This window comes from Solea senegalensis, linkage group LG4 (genome assembly GCF_019176455.1).
Source record: "Solea senegalensis isolate Sse05_10M linkage group LG4, IFAPA_SoseM_1, whole genome shotgun sequence".
Lineage (NCBI taxonomy): Eukaryota > Metazoa > Chordata > Actinopteri > Pleuronectiformes > Soleidae > Solea > Solea senegalensis.
Window position 1 is genome coordinate 4,464,147 of NC_058024.1, and position 12,779 is coordinate 4,476,925.

The following is a 12,779-nucleotide window of genomic DNA, read 5'->3' on the forward strand; positions in this document are numbered from 1 at the left end:
CAGCCCACATAAGAAAGGTAAGAGGACGTTTGCTAAACTGGTCATACAGAACAGTATAAAATCATAGAGTCATTGCACAAAGACATTAAGTTATTACATATAAAACCCTAGAGTATAGTTATTACACATACAAATATATAGTTGTTACACGTAAAGACATTTAGTTACTATATTTAAGTCCATACAGTACAGTCAATTAAACATAAAGGCCTTTAGTTATGTAAAACCATATGTGTTGAATCATTTCACAAAAACATATCGTCAATACACATTAACATACTGTGCTGTCATTACATATAACACATTAATTACATATAAAACAGTATTTAGTCACAGAAAAAGTATAATTGTTACATATAACCACATACAGTCACAACACATACAAACAGAAAAGACGCAGTTCATACAAACACAAAGCAAACAGTCAAATAAAGCACATTCCCACCGCCTCAGGTGTGTTTGAATTGAATTGAATGTGAATATATTGAATGTCTCTCTCTACAGCCAAGAGAGAGACAATTTAACATGCTAAATGTTAATATACTTGTTTACTCATGATCCATTTGCCACATTTAACCATATAGTTGGTGACTTTTATTTTCATACAGATGTCAACCGTTCAGAAGCTATCAGGCATGAAGCCTGGTGATGGATTGATTGAGTCTCATGGGAAAGGACTCATTAAACCCGCTGGTCAAGTGGAACTGTCTGAGACTGTGAGAGAACAACAGGGATCTGTATTGGGGCTGTGTGGAGAGATCTAATTAATGATTTGCTGTTGTTTTGTGATTATTACCTTTTGTCAAATTATTATGTCATCTATCACCAGGCACTACAAGAAGAAATCACAAGGATCCTTACCACAAACAACCCACATGCTCCCCAAAATATTGTACGCTACAGCTTCAAGGTAAGGAAGTTATAATAACGCCAGTCATAATATTGTGGAGCACAAATATCACATCTACTTCAATAATCATGTGCAATAATTTGGAGTCACTGCACTTTTCTTTTTCCTAGGCTTACAGTGTAATATATGTAAACATGATGATGATGATGACGATTTTATTAGGTAAGGTAAACAAGCATCAACAAAAGACCAAACAATAACTTAACACACACTTGTAAAACATGTCAAAACAAAACAAGGAACAAAACATTTTAATATGTATATTAGTATTTATTTATATTTAATAAACCACTATCTGTATACCTGTTTCAGTATTGCCATTCTATAAATATTTTTGCATTTGTATATTGCCCTTTTTTTTCTTTTTTTTTTTACATTATATTGTAATACATTGGGCTTGTAACTAGACGGTTGTCAGTTCGAATCCTGCCAGGTCAAGGGCTGGGTACCCCTGATCAAGGTACCCAATTCCCATTGCTCACTCTTAAATACTGTAAATTGACCCCACTTGACCCCACATCCAGTGGACTCCTAGTGTCAGTCCCAAACCTGGACGAATGGTGAGGAGAATCATATCTAACAAAAAAATCAAATATGCGACTCCTCAGCTGTGGTGAAACCTAAAAACGAATAAAAACATGAAGTACTTGTCTGCTCCCAACACTGCTGTGCTGTAAGTATAAAAGGTACATTTCACCAGTGTAGGAAGTCTAATCTAATCTAAGTCAGTAGATGTCACTATCACATTGTTCAGTTAGAGAGGCAGTTCTTGCCTCCCTGTCAACTATTTACATTTTAAAGATGACAGTACACTTGTTTCTTGTGTTCCTCAGGACCGTTCCTACAAGACCTGTATTGTTGATCAGATGGCTGTTCTCTTTGAGATGGAAGGCAGCCTCGTGCATGAAGATTCAGATGAGGGTCGGAGACTGAGGGCCAGGGGGGGTCTCTGTGAAGGTAATAACATGCTGTGTGGTTTTCTGTGTCTGTAGATCACCCAAGAACACTGTTGTCAGACATTTAAGAACATGTGATTTTGTTGAGTGTAGTGAGTGCATCTTTTAAAATTCAAGTGTAGTCCATGCTTGCATCCACAAGGTGCCGCTTTCAGCATCCATCCATCTTTTATCCCATTTCCCCTCCACATGAGGGTCATGGGGGAGCTGCGCTTTCAGCATATGTCAGAAAATGAAAGAAATGTTGTGAGTCAACACGTGAGAAGTAATTTTTTTGTCTTTCTGAACAGTCAAATTATGGTTTTAACATTTTTCAGAGGCAGCAACAGTCGACACAGAGACAGAACCAGATGAAGAAAAAACGGAAACTCCGGTAAGTAGAAAGCTGTTGCTGTACTTAATGCTGCAATTCGTAACTTTTGGTGATTTCTATTGTTGATGATGTTATTGTTCATATTTTGTTTGGTCTACTAGAACAGAAATGATGTACCATTATATATATACTGAGTCCTTCATCTTAAAATAGGCTCTGTGAAGCAATACTATCAGACCTGACATTTGTGAGAGAGAGCTGGTTGTAATGTAACATGTTGTTATATTGACAATTGGTGATATTGTTTTAAATCAAATCACAGCTTTTGCTTTGGGGTAATATTTCAGTTTATTTATTTATTGTTGATTTCCTAAAGTCCAGATGTCGAGAGTGTGACAGGAGCTCCAAAACCTCCCTTTGTCGTTTTCCCCCAGGCTACACCTGCAGAAGATGGAGGAGAAGTGGAAGAAGTTGGAGAAGAGGACAGACCAGATAGTGTCGCCTCCAAAATCGACAGGAAGGAGCCGAAACAGACTAACCAGTTCAACTTTAGTGAGAGGGCTTCCCAGACCCTTAATAACCCACAAAGGGTATGACTGAGCAGTGCAGACAAGATATCTAAACATTATAATCTTATACTCATACACGTCTTAGCTTGTTGTCTGCAGAGTTTCAGTGGAGTCATTTCTTTGTTTCTGTAGGACAGAAGCTGTCAGACTGAACCACCTCCACGCTGCACCTTCTCTGCCACTGCCAGTCAGGTAATGGGTTTTAAATGAATATCATTTTAAAAATGATATTCATTCAGGGTTGTGTCTCAGTGAATAATATCTGTTCTCACAGATTGTAATAACTTGACTCCTCATTGCAGTGGGAGATCTATGATGCATATGTGGAGGAGCTGCAGCAACCAGAAAAGTCTCAGGTAAACTGGCCACTCACCAACCTCCCTTTTCAATACAATTCCATATCCATCACATACATATCCAATCCAATCCAACTTTATTTATAAAGCACTTTAAAAACAACTGCCGCTGAAACAGAGTGCTGTACATCAGAGATGAATAAAACAAATAAAACATAAGCCCTAATAAATTAGTCATAAAATAAAACAATTATTATTATTATTATTATTATTATTATTATTATTATAATAATAAAAAAAGATAAAACCAACGTCTTATACTGGGTTGAGTAAAAATGGGTATTAAATATATTTTATATATATACACCTATGTACTACATCCAAAATGTTTCCACTGTATGCATGTATGTATGTATGTATATATATATATATATATATATATATATATATATATATATATATATATATATATATATATATACACACACATGCATTACATCCAAAATGTTTCCACTTATTTTCACAGTTATTTACACAGTTTTTTCTGATCAATTTGTCAAATCTGCTTTAACCTCCAGGGCAAACTGCCAGTGAGTTTGCCAGTTAGTTTTCATTCATTACTTGTTTTGAGTCATTCATATCATATTATAATTATTCACAGAGAGACAAAGAAAACATGAGTGAGTTGGCTACAGCTCACACAGCAGCTGGGCATCTAGTGGCAGATGAACATCTGAGTGCTGGCCTGTGTCTGGCATCCGGTGTTGCTGTGCTGTGTTACATCATTTCGCATCATGTACTTTCTATTTAGTGATTTGGATTATGTTTTCAGTATATTATATGAATGATCTAATGGACTTACAACTTCTGCTAAAATATAAGACAGCTCTTTAACTTCTAGTCAGTTGTCACTAAGGGTAGATTTGGACTTTTTGTAAAAGTCATTGTGTCAGTGTAGCTTTTTACATGTTACCTGTGGTGCCAATGGGCAACATGGTAATAAACATACACTGCACAATTGGCTAAATTGGTGGTTCACTGGTCACTGTGTTTTTAAATATTTTGAGTTTATGTCTTTGTTGTAGAGCGATGACGCCACCAAACTCAAAAAAGCGGCCAAGATCCTTGAAAGAATGGTCCATCAGAACATATTTGATGACATAGCACAAGGTATGTTCTGTTCAACCTGTCATGTGACACACTCATAAAACCAAAGTCCCATAATCATATAATCAGGTTGTCTCACGTTTCCTTTTCTCTCCTCTCAGATTTCAAATACTTTGAGGATCCGTCGGATGAGTTCAGGGATCCAGAGGGCACCCTTCTCCCTCTGTGGAAGTTCCACTATGACAAAGCCAAACGACTGTCTGTCACCGCCCTCTGCTGGTATGTTTGCTCACTACACTCTTCATTATTGTCCTGTGGAAAGACAAATAGTGATTGTACTCCTATCATTTTGTATCAACTCTGCTGGATTACCTTTTTTTTAATGCATTTGTCTTTAATAGGAATAACAAATATCAGGACCTGTTTGCTGTGGGTATGGGGTCATGTAAGTACACAGGTTAATGAGCCGTAACTATCACAATTGCAAGTGTTGCTGTGTTTGTGAAGACCAGCTGTTAATCCTGCAGGATGGTAAAAAAAAACTTATAATGACTTTACTATTATAATAATGCCTTATTATCTCAATATAACAATATTTGTTCATTATTTTGAATCACTGAGTCATTATTTTGAAGATTGCAATTATTGGATATATTTTCTCATTATTTTTGAGATAGTAAGTATTGAAGTATTCATTCATCAAGGCAGAGTCGTTGTTTTGAGAAAGGGAAAGTCACTGTTTTGAGTTAATAAGCATTATTTTAAGTTATTAAGTCATTGATTCGAGGTGGAAAGTAATTGTTTTGAGTAGATAGAGCATTATGTTGAATTAGAAGATGATTGTTTTGAATTAATGAGATAGAAAGTCATTGTTTTGAGATAGAAAGTCATTGTTTTTGAGATAATTACACATAGTATGTCATTATTTTGAGGGATGACGTTGTTATTTTTGAGTGATTATTACTATTTGGAGACAATAAATCATCATGAGTTGGCATTGTTTTGAGATAGAAAATCATTGTTTGACTTAATACAGCATTATTTTGAGATAGAAAGTCATTTTTGAGCTGGTATGTCGTTATTCTTGAGAGAGTAAGTCGTTCATTTAAATTTTCATTCTTTGGCAGACATTGTTTACATTTTTAATGTCCCTGTATCCCCTCTCCTGACCAGATGACTTCAGGAAACAGGGGCACGGCATGCTTCTCATTTACACATTGAAGAACTCGTGGTTTCCTGAGCACGTCTACCCCACCACGTCGGGCGCCATGTGCCTCGACATCCATAAGGAGTGTTCCTACCTGGTGGCAGTGGGATTCCACAATGGCTGCGTGGCCGTCTACAACTTGAAACAGGAGGGAACGGAGCCTGTGTTCAAGAGCACAGCTAAAACTGGGGAACACACTGATCCTGTCTGGCAGGTGAGAACAGACACAAATACTTTTACCTCCAATCACTCATGAGGGCAAGAGTGCTAACCACTACACCACCCGAGTAGCCCTCAGCATAACATATTGTGAATGAAAAATAAATAACTTCTATCTTTACTCAGATCCATTACACATAATATACTTTAAAGAATATCAGTAATATATAAGAGAAATTGCATTCCATTGTGCAGTTTGGTGCAATTATAATACAATAAAGCTTTCAATTAGATTCAGTTTGCTTTATTTTATTCAGGTACGCTGGCAGAAGGATGACATGGACAACAACCACAATTTCTATTCGGTGTCTGCTGATGGCCGGGTTGTGTCTTGGACGCTTGTTAAGGTTAGTGAGGAAATGATTTAGGTCGAGTAGGACGTACATATGCTCAAATTCACACTTGTTGATTTTTGTAATTGCCTCTGTAAACACTATATTGACATCTGCATCTCTGCGTGAACACATTTGCAGACTGAGCTGGTCTTTACCGACATTATCAGACTGTCAATGAACGGTACTATATCTGAGGGGCTAGAACATGCCCCACAGTCCAGCATCGGTAAGACTTCCGTTCACTCAGCACATCATTATTTGCATGTGTGTAATATGTCGCTACACAGTTTCAGCTGCGTTGTGATCACTTCCACTCCATCAAACAGGTGTAATTAAAGTGTTGAATGCCTCTTGTCCACAGCTTGTGGCACAGCGTTTGATTTCCACCAACAGATCGACTATCTCTTCCTAGTTGGCACTGAGGATGGAAAAATACATAAGGTATGACAGCTTAATGTATATATTAAAAGTTACTTTGGCTGTCTAATGAATGGCAGAGAAGAGAATCAAGAGAATAAATTATACTGTATGATAACAGTTAAATCTATGATTATATATTTGTACATACACATATGTAATTCTATGATGCAAGGTATATTACATGGCAATCACCTATAATAATATTTTGCAGTATATTTAAGTATAATGTAATCAATTTGATGAACAATGTAATCAAGAACGGAAAATGAATTGCAAAGCCCTGTTTAAATTAATTTAGGTACATTAAAGCAGTGATTTTCAACTACTGTGCCACCGTGGGAAATTTCACATAATAGGTCCAAAAAATTATTATTTAATAAAGTCTACAATAATGTAATTGTTCAGCTCCAGTGGCAGCAATACAGTGACTGTTATAATGTAATACTCTTCCATGACAGTGGGTGGCAGTAGGGAGCTTAGTAGTCAGCAGAATTTGTCAGCTTCGTGTACATCTGAACAGGTTTCACATGTGTGAGTGAGTATGAATACATTTAAAAACTAAACTGTACTCGCTGTAATGTGTCATTTTGTAACATTTTGGTTTGTGTGTGGGGTTTTTCTTAATCTAGAAATGTGACTTGACACAATAGTAATGTTTAATGTCAAGGATCACACACTCTGCATTGTCAATGAAGCCAGGGTCAGACTGTAAACTGACACAAAGTTGCATCAAACAGATGAAAACACGCGTCAGGCTAAACAAATGAAAATTCAAAAAGAAAAGTTTACATAGAACGAGACAATGTAATGAAATATAGAGATAAGGGATGAAAAAGTCACAGAACAATTGGGAAACACAGGTAAATCTGTCAGGTAAAACAATGAACAACAACACATAGAGTATTATAAAGTAGTAAGAGATTCACCGTTTGAAACGTGTTGTTGGAGGTAATGGATGTGATCAAAGACAACACTTCAGTAGCATTAGAGGAAGTGAACTCACCACTGACACACTCCTGAGCAATTACTGTACCCAGCAGATATATGACCAGACACTAACCCAGCATGTGTGATGGAATATGATGTGACATCTCAAGGTTCAGTGACAGATTAAGAATCTTTCACCTGTAGCTGCCGACTAGACTTTCCAGTTAATTTATCCCTGCGATAATATAGCTCTGCTGCTGCTTTACTGCTGTTGTCAACTCTTTTGTGTCAGCGGCAAACAAACAGTGGAAATTTTAAAGGGTAATTCAAACTCAACCACAATTGCATTTCCCTCTTTGGGTTAAAACTGTCAACCATATTTAAGCCTCCCTTCAGTTAGCAGTGCCCCGGCAGAAATGTGTTTATTTTGTCAATAAGATCATTCTTGTTTGTTATGCTGCTGCTGCTGCAACAGAGAAGAAGAACATGTATCACCCCCAGTTTGGCCTCACTCCACTGGCTGCCCATGTATTTTAGAGTAATATTTTATTTATTTTTTTATCACTCATCTTGTACATTTTAATGAAGAGTGAGTTTTACCCAATCAACAATTTGTATAATGTTTAATATGGCTTACCTCTGCTAATTTATCAGAATCAGACATACTGAAGTAATCCCACACAGGAAATTGCTTTCATCACAACTTCTCCAACCAAGAATACAAATAATGAACAACTTAGATTCACAACCTATAGAAATGAAGTATACTAAGAGTATTAGAGAGAAGAATACGAATCATAAGCAATAGAAATACAAATAAAAACAATGAATTAAAATAATTGGACTAGGTTTAACCTACTATATACATGATTAATTGTTGGAATATTATGGAATATTATTCCATATTATAATGTATTCTTATGATGTAATGTAATGAATATGCTACAGCATAAATATAGAAAGTAAATGCAATAACAATAACCGTTATTGTCCACAAAAGTGGAAATGTGCCTTTGGCTTCAGAAAGTGGTTAAAAAAGAGAGATTTATATAAAATAACGATAGAAAAATTAAGGTAAATGCAACATGATGTAAGTGTATATTATTTCACACTGTGTTAATGTTATGTCATGGACATTATAGACATGTTTTGATGATCACTGGAATATTCTTAATTCAATGCAAAACCATCCTGCTCAGTAAAAATAAGAGTTCAGGTGACACTTAACTAAATAAAGCAGGAAGACACATTTTACAACCTAATCTAAAATAACATAACCGTGCCAGTAATTGAGCTGTTAGTTGGAGAAACAGGAATAATACATTTTATCTCTCTTTGCTTTTTACCGCAGCCTCGTTTATATCATGTTACTGCAATTTTTTGCAAACCATTTGGAGGGAAATTGCAAAATGAGGGTGTTACATCTCCTCGGAGGCTGCAGTTATTTGATATGCACTCCAACTACCAGAACCACAGGACCTGTAATGTGCACCCGAGGAAGCATTCAGAATGTTAATTATCTGTTTTGGATGTTTTATAAAGCCCTTAACTTTTTAAAGTACAAGAGAACTCGAGAGGTGTGCAAAAGTTACAGCTTTCACTATCAAGTGATGAATGTGTTCCACCTTCTCGAATGAATACTGTTCCACTATTCCATAGTGCTCCAAGACTTATTCCAGCCAGTTCCTGGAGACCTTTGACGCCCACAACATGGCAGTGCATGCTGTGAAGTGGAACCACTTTCACCCAAAGGTCTTCATCTCCTGCAGTTCAGACTATACGGTCAAAATCTGGGACCATACCATCAAGTAAGTCAGCTGTTACGGTGAATAACTGCTTCTACTGTACTGTAGGTTTAAGATCATCATTCTGAGCTCTGAATATTACATCACAGGTTTTTGTTTTGTATCTTTGTCTAATGTGACATTATTTCCATTTCTTGAATCGGAATGTCTAAACTCAGTGCCCATGATAGAAACATTGTTGCTCTACATCATTTTCCCACCATTGCAGTGAATCCAGTGCCATCTTAAATTAGCTTAGCTGGGCCCATCATGTTGCATCAAGTGCAGCTGCCACTAACAGAGAGTGGGAAGCTTTTGATGGATGGATGTATTCTGGCTGGAGCACATCTGCCGGAGAGGATTTACATCTCAGGGGAAAAGACAGAAATACTCAGCGTCACAGTCTTCCTTTGAAACATTGAGTTAAAGTGAGGATCTGAAGACTATGTGTGTCTGATTTGATCCATGGGCGTGTACTCCATTGGCAGACACAGTTAAACATAAAGGATCGGAGTCAATTGTGATTGATGGCTATGGAGTTGAGAGTGCACATTGTAACTCCTCCAATCACACCTCCCTTTTGTCATCCATTTTATGTCTTCTAAATTGTTCATTTGAATAACCCATAGTGCTGCAGTGCAGGCAGTTGGAGTGAATAATGATAGCGATCACTCACCCATTGTTAGGAAGAGTTTTAAAGAATGATCCATAACCTCCTGTAGATAAAAAGCCATATTGTTTCCAGTGGAGGCTCTGACTGGATCAGGCAACTTTGTATCACACTGCTCAAAAAAGAAACACTGAAAACTGTCAATTTCAATTTGATATATGAGGCACAAACATCCCATAAAACCGTCAGATGACACAAAGGCTTTGTAATAATACCGAGAGATTCATCAAGTCTATAAATACAGAGTTTAACTTGACAAATTGGCAGTGTCATTCTGCCATTACAGAAAAAACCTTGATGAAATAGTTTTAACTAGATTTATGTCATATGTGTTTATATTATATCTGCAGTTTGTTTGTATTCCCTAAATTGTCACATCAGCAATGACTTCACAAACCCAAAGGGGAAGAGTTGCTATGAGTGTGGCTGATAGGACTTTCTGGTTTGTTCAGTGAGGTTTGTGTCTGTTTGGACCTGAAAATACTCCATAAATAAATTCATTCATTCATTTTATTTCATTTTAATTTTTAAATACTTTTTTTTTTTTTTAAGATTACGTGTGAGTATGTATTTAATAGGGTAACACCATACTGTGAAAAACATGGGCCGTACAAAAATAGTTCCAAATAAATAATAAATAAAAGCAGTCCTTTCCGTCCCGTTTAAAATTCACTGGTGAATCTATTCTTGTAAATATAGCTGTGAAGAAAGTTAACCATGTGCTTGTATTTTATTATTGATATATTCAACTATAGCTGTGTGAATGAGGGTTGTTAGGGTTATTTCTGTACGTACTACACTGCTCTCTAAACCTTTTAAAACAGAATGTGATCCCTAATCTCTCAGCAAAAACATCGCAATATAAACTTCAGTAGTAAACAGACTTTGATATATAACACATATACTTGCTTAAAATGTTTTACCTCAGATTAGAACGTGTTTTCTGCCCATAAAAGCTTTAAAAGTCTAATTAACTAGTTTGAGTATCTGACATTTGTTTGGTGTGTCTGTGTATTTTTCAGCACTCCGATGTTCACCTTTGACCTGAGCGCCGCCGTCGCAGACGTCTCCTGGTCTCCATATTCCTCCACTGTATTTGCCGCTGTCACAACAGACGGAAGGGTAAGTGTTCTTTTCCATTTTGTGCTAAACGACGTCATTTCACCGTCGTACGGTGGCCGACACATGGAGGACAAATGAGCTGCATGTTCACAAATGCTGCAGATTCAAACGAAAACAAAAAAAAAACATGCAGAAGCGAGAAGTCCCAAAAGACACGTAGGACAGAAAACACCAGCATATTCAAAAATGGACGTGGGTCTGTGGGAGCGCTCGTTTTCATGCGGCTCTACGACTAGCTGTTACAATACATGGGGACTACTTAATTCTTACTTTATTAAAAGACCTTTATTAAAAGGTTATCCGACTGTGGTCAAGCTATCCGAGACTCATTTCTCTGTATTTTTCTCTTAATTTTACTGAATTACGAAAGGGATTTACGGTTAAAAGCCTGCAGTCAAGCTGATTTTTAAGGACATCGACGTCTGGTTTTCAAAATAAAACACTCAGATCACCGTATCTACATGTTTGAAAGCACATCTCCTCGCAGCTATGTTTCAGAGACCTCTTAATCAGATATAAGCACCTGTACAACGTACTGTATACATTGATATCTTATAGTGTACAGTAAACTAGTTGTACTGTTTAATGTTTGAAAAAAATTCAAATTAAAAGTCTTTGCAGAATTACGATTGGTTGTAGAGCTGCACGAAAACGAGCGCTTGGTTTCTGCTTGTGTTTTGGGAATTGTGAGTGTTTTCGCTTCTGCATGTGTTTTTGTTTTCATTTGTGTTTTGGAATCTGCAGCGTTTGTGAATATGCAGCATGTTTCTCCTCCTGCATGTGTTTTGGGTCGTTGCAGTGCGTTTGCTCCTGATGGCCACCGCACTGCAGAACTCTGAGTGCATGATTTTGGTGGTCAAAGTTCAAGGTTGTTGGTGGTCTCACAATTTCCTTTGTTATCTTAACACTGCCTCCAGGGAATCACACAAAATTGGCACAAATGTTCACTTGAGCTCATGCACTCAACGATTTAGATTTGGGTTGTCAAGAGTCAGCATCACGGTCACCTCACAAATCATGCATTTGGCCTCTTCAACACTAAAGTCCTTTAAAGTCAACCTTTTGATGTGTTCTGGGAGTTCTGGGAGAATAATGAGTAGAGATTACTGGTTCTCAAACTTTTTACACCAAGTAAACACCATTATCGCTAATGTTAAAATACAGTGGTGGAAAAATAACCAGATTTATTCCAAATAATGCATTGCATTATTAGTTTTTATTTTATTTGTTTCATTTTCTACACACTCCAGTCAGAACTCCTCAGTTCTAATCACATACCCTGGTGTATACAGTAAAAGAGTATTTCTAATTTCCCTGCAAGTACCACCAGGGGAAGTGTGCTTACCACTGGTTGAGATCACTCACCTTGAACGTCTTTGCAAAAATACAAAAATATAAAAATTCAAATACCACTAAGCCTAACTCTGACGTAGTGTTGTTAGGCCCTGACCCAACTGGCACCTCAGAACATGGTCAGACCATTACAACATTTCTAACCTAAGAAGTGCTCTGATCAAAAATGAAAAACTAATTCAAAAAGCAGATCAGGACAGTTCTTCAAAGTGTGTGGATCTGCTTCATACTTTACAGTTTTATTGTTCCTTACATGTAAGAGGTGACTTACATGATGGTCTATAGCATCAGAGGTCTCATATGACCTCAAGTGAATCTAGTCTGGGAAGGAGGGCGCCAGTCAAGTGAAACATTGCATCACCGTATTCCATCATATGGCAACAGATATTTCACAGGATTTCAAAATAAAAGTGTTTTGATACGGAGCAATGTATAGTTGACAGTAAAAACATATTTAACTAATAACTAGGAGCAGCAGAGTGAATGGTAACTGTAACTGAATGGTAAACGCTCCACGCTGTGAATTATGGAATTCACTACCAAATCAAAACAAATCAATTTCAGACATAAAATATTTTACTTTGAAGGTTA

At 36.9% G+C, this 12,779-nt stretch overlaps 1 protein-coding gene across 2 annotated transcripts in view; it reads left to right on the forward strand.

Moving 5' to 3' along the window:
• The first annotated feature begins 7 nt into the window (after positions 1-7).
• dnai1.2 (dynein, axonemal, intermediate chain 1, paralog 2) overlaps positions 8-12,779 on the forward strand; it is a 40,498-nt gene continuing 27,726 nt past the window's right edge. The window contains exons 1-17 of one of the 2 annotated variants that reach the window (XM_044024380.1): positions 8-17; positions 609-716; positions 830-910; positions 1,744-1,867; positions 2,184-2,239; positions 2,614-2,769; positions 2,881-2,940; positions 3,051-3,104; positions 4,130-4,214; positions 4,313-4,430; positions 4,553-4,596; positions 5,325-5,572; positions 5,835-5,924; positions 6,051-6,138; positions 6,274-6,353; positions 8,919-9,067; positions 10,736-10,835. In XM_044024380.1, the coding sequence (XP_043880315.1) occupies positions 609-716; positions 830-910; positions 1,744-1,867; positions 2,184-2,239; positions 2,614-2,769; positions 2,881-2,940; positions 3,051-3,104; positions 4,130-4,214; positions 4,313-4,430; positions 4,553-4,596; positions 5,325-5,572; positions 5,835-5,924; positions 6,051-6,138; positions 6,274-6,353; positions 8,919-9,067; positions 10,736-10,835 (1,641 nt within the window). In that variant the 5' untranslated portion in view covers positions 8-17. Of the gene's footprint in view, positions 18-608; positions 717-829; positions 911-1,020; positions 1,073-1,743; positions 1,868-2,183; positions 2,240-2,613; positions 2,770-2,880; positions 2,941-3,050; positions 3,105-4,129; positions 4,215-4,312; positions 4,431-4,552; positions 4,597-5,324; positions 5,573-5,834; positions 5,925-6,050; positions 6,139-6,273; positions 6,354-8,918; positions 9,068-10,735; positions 10,836-12,779 lie in introns of those variants that run through there. The other variant, XM_044024381.1, reaches the window with a different exon arrangement.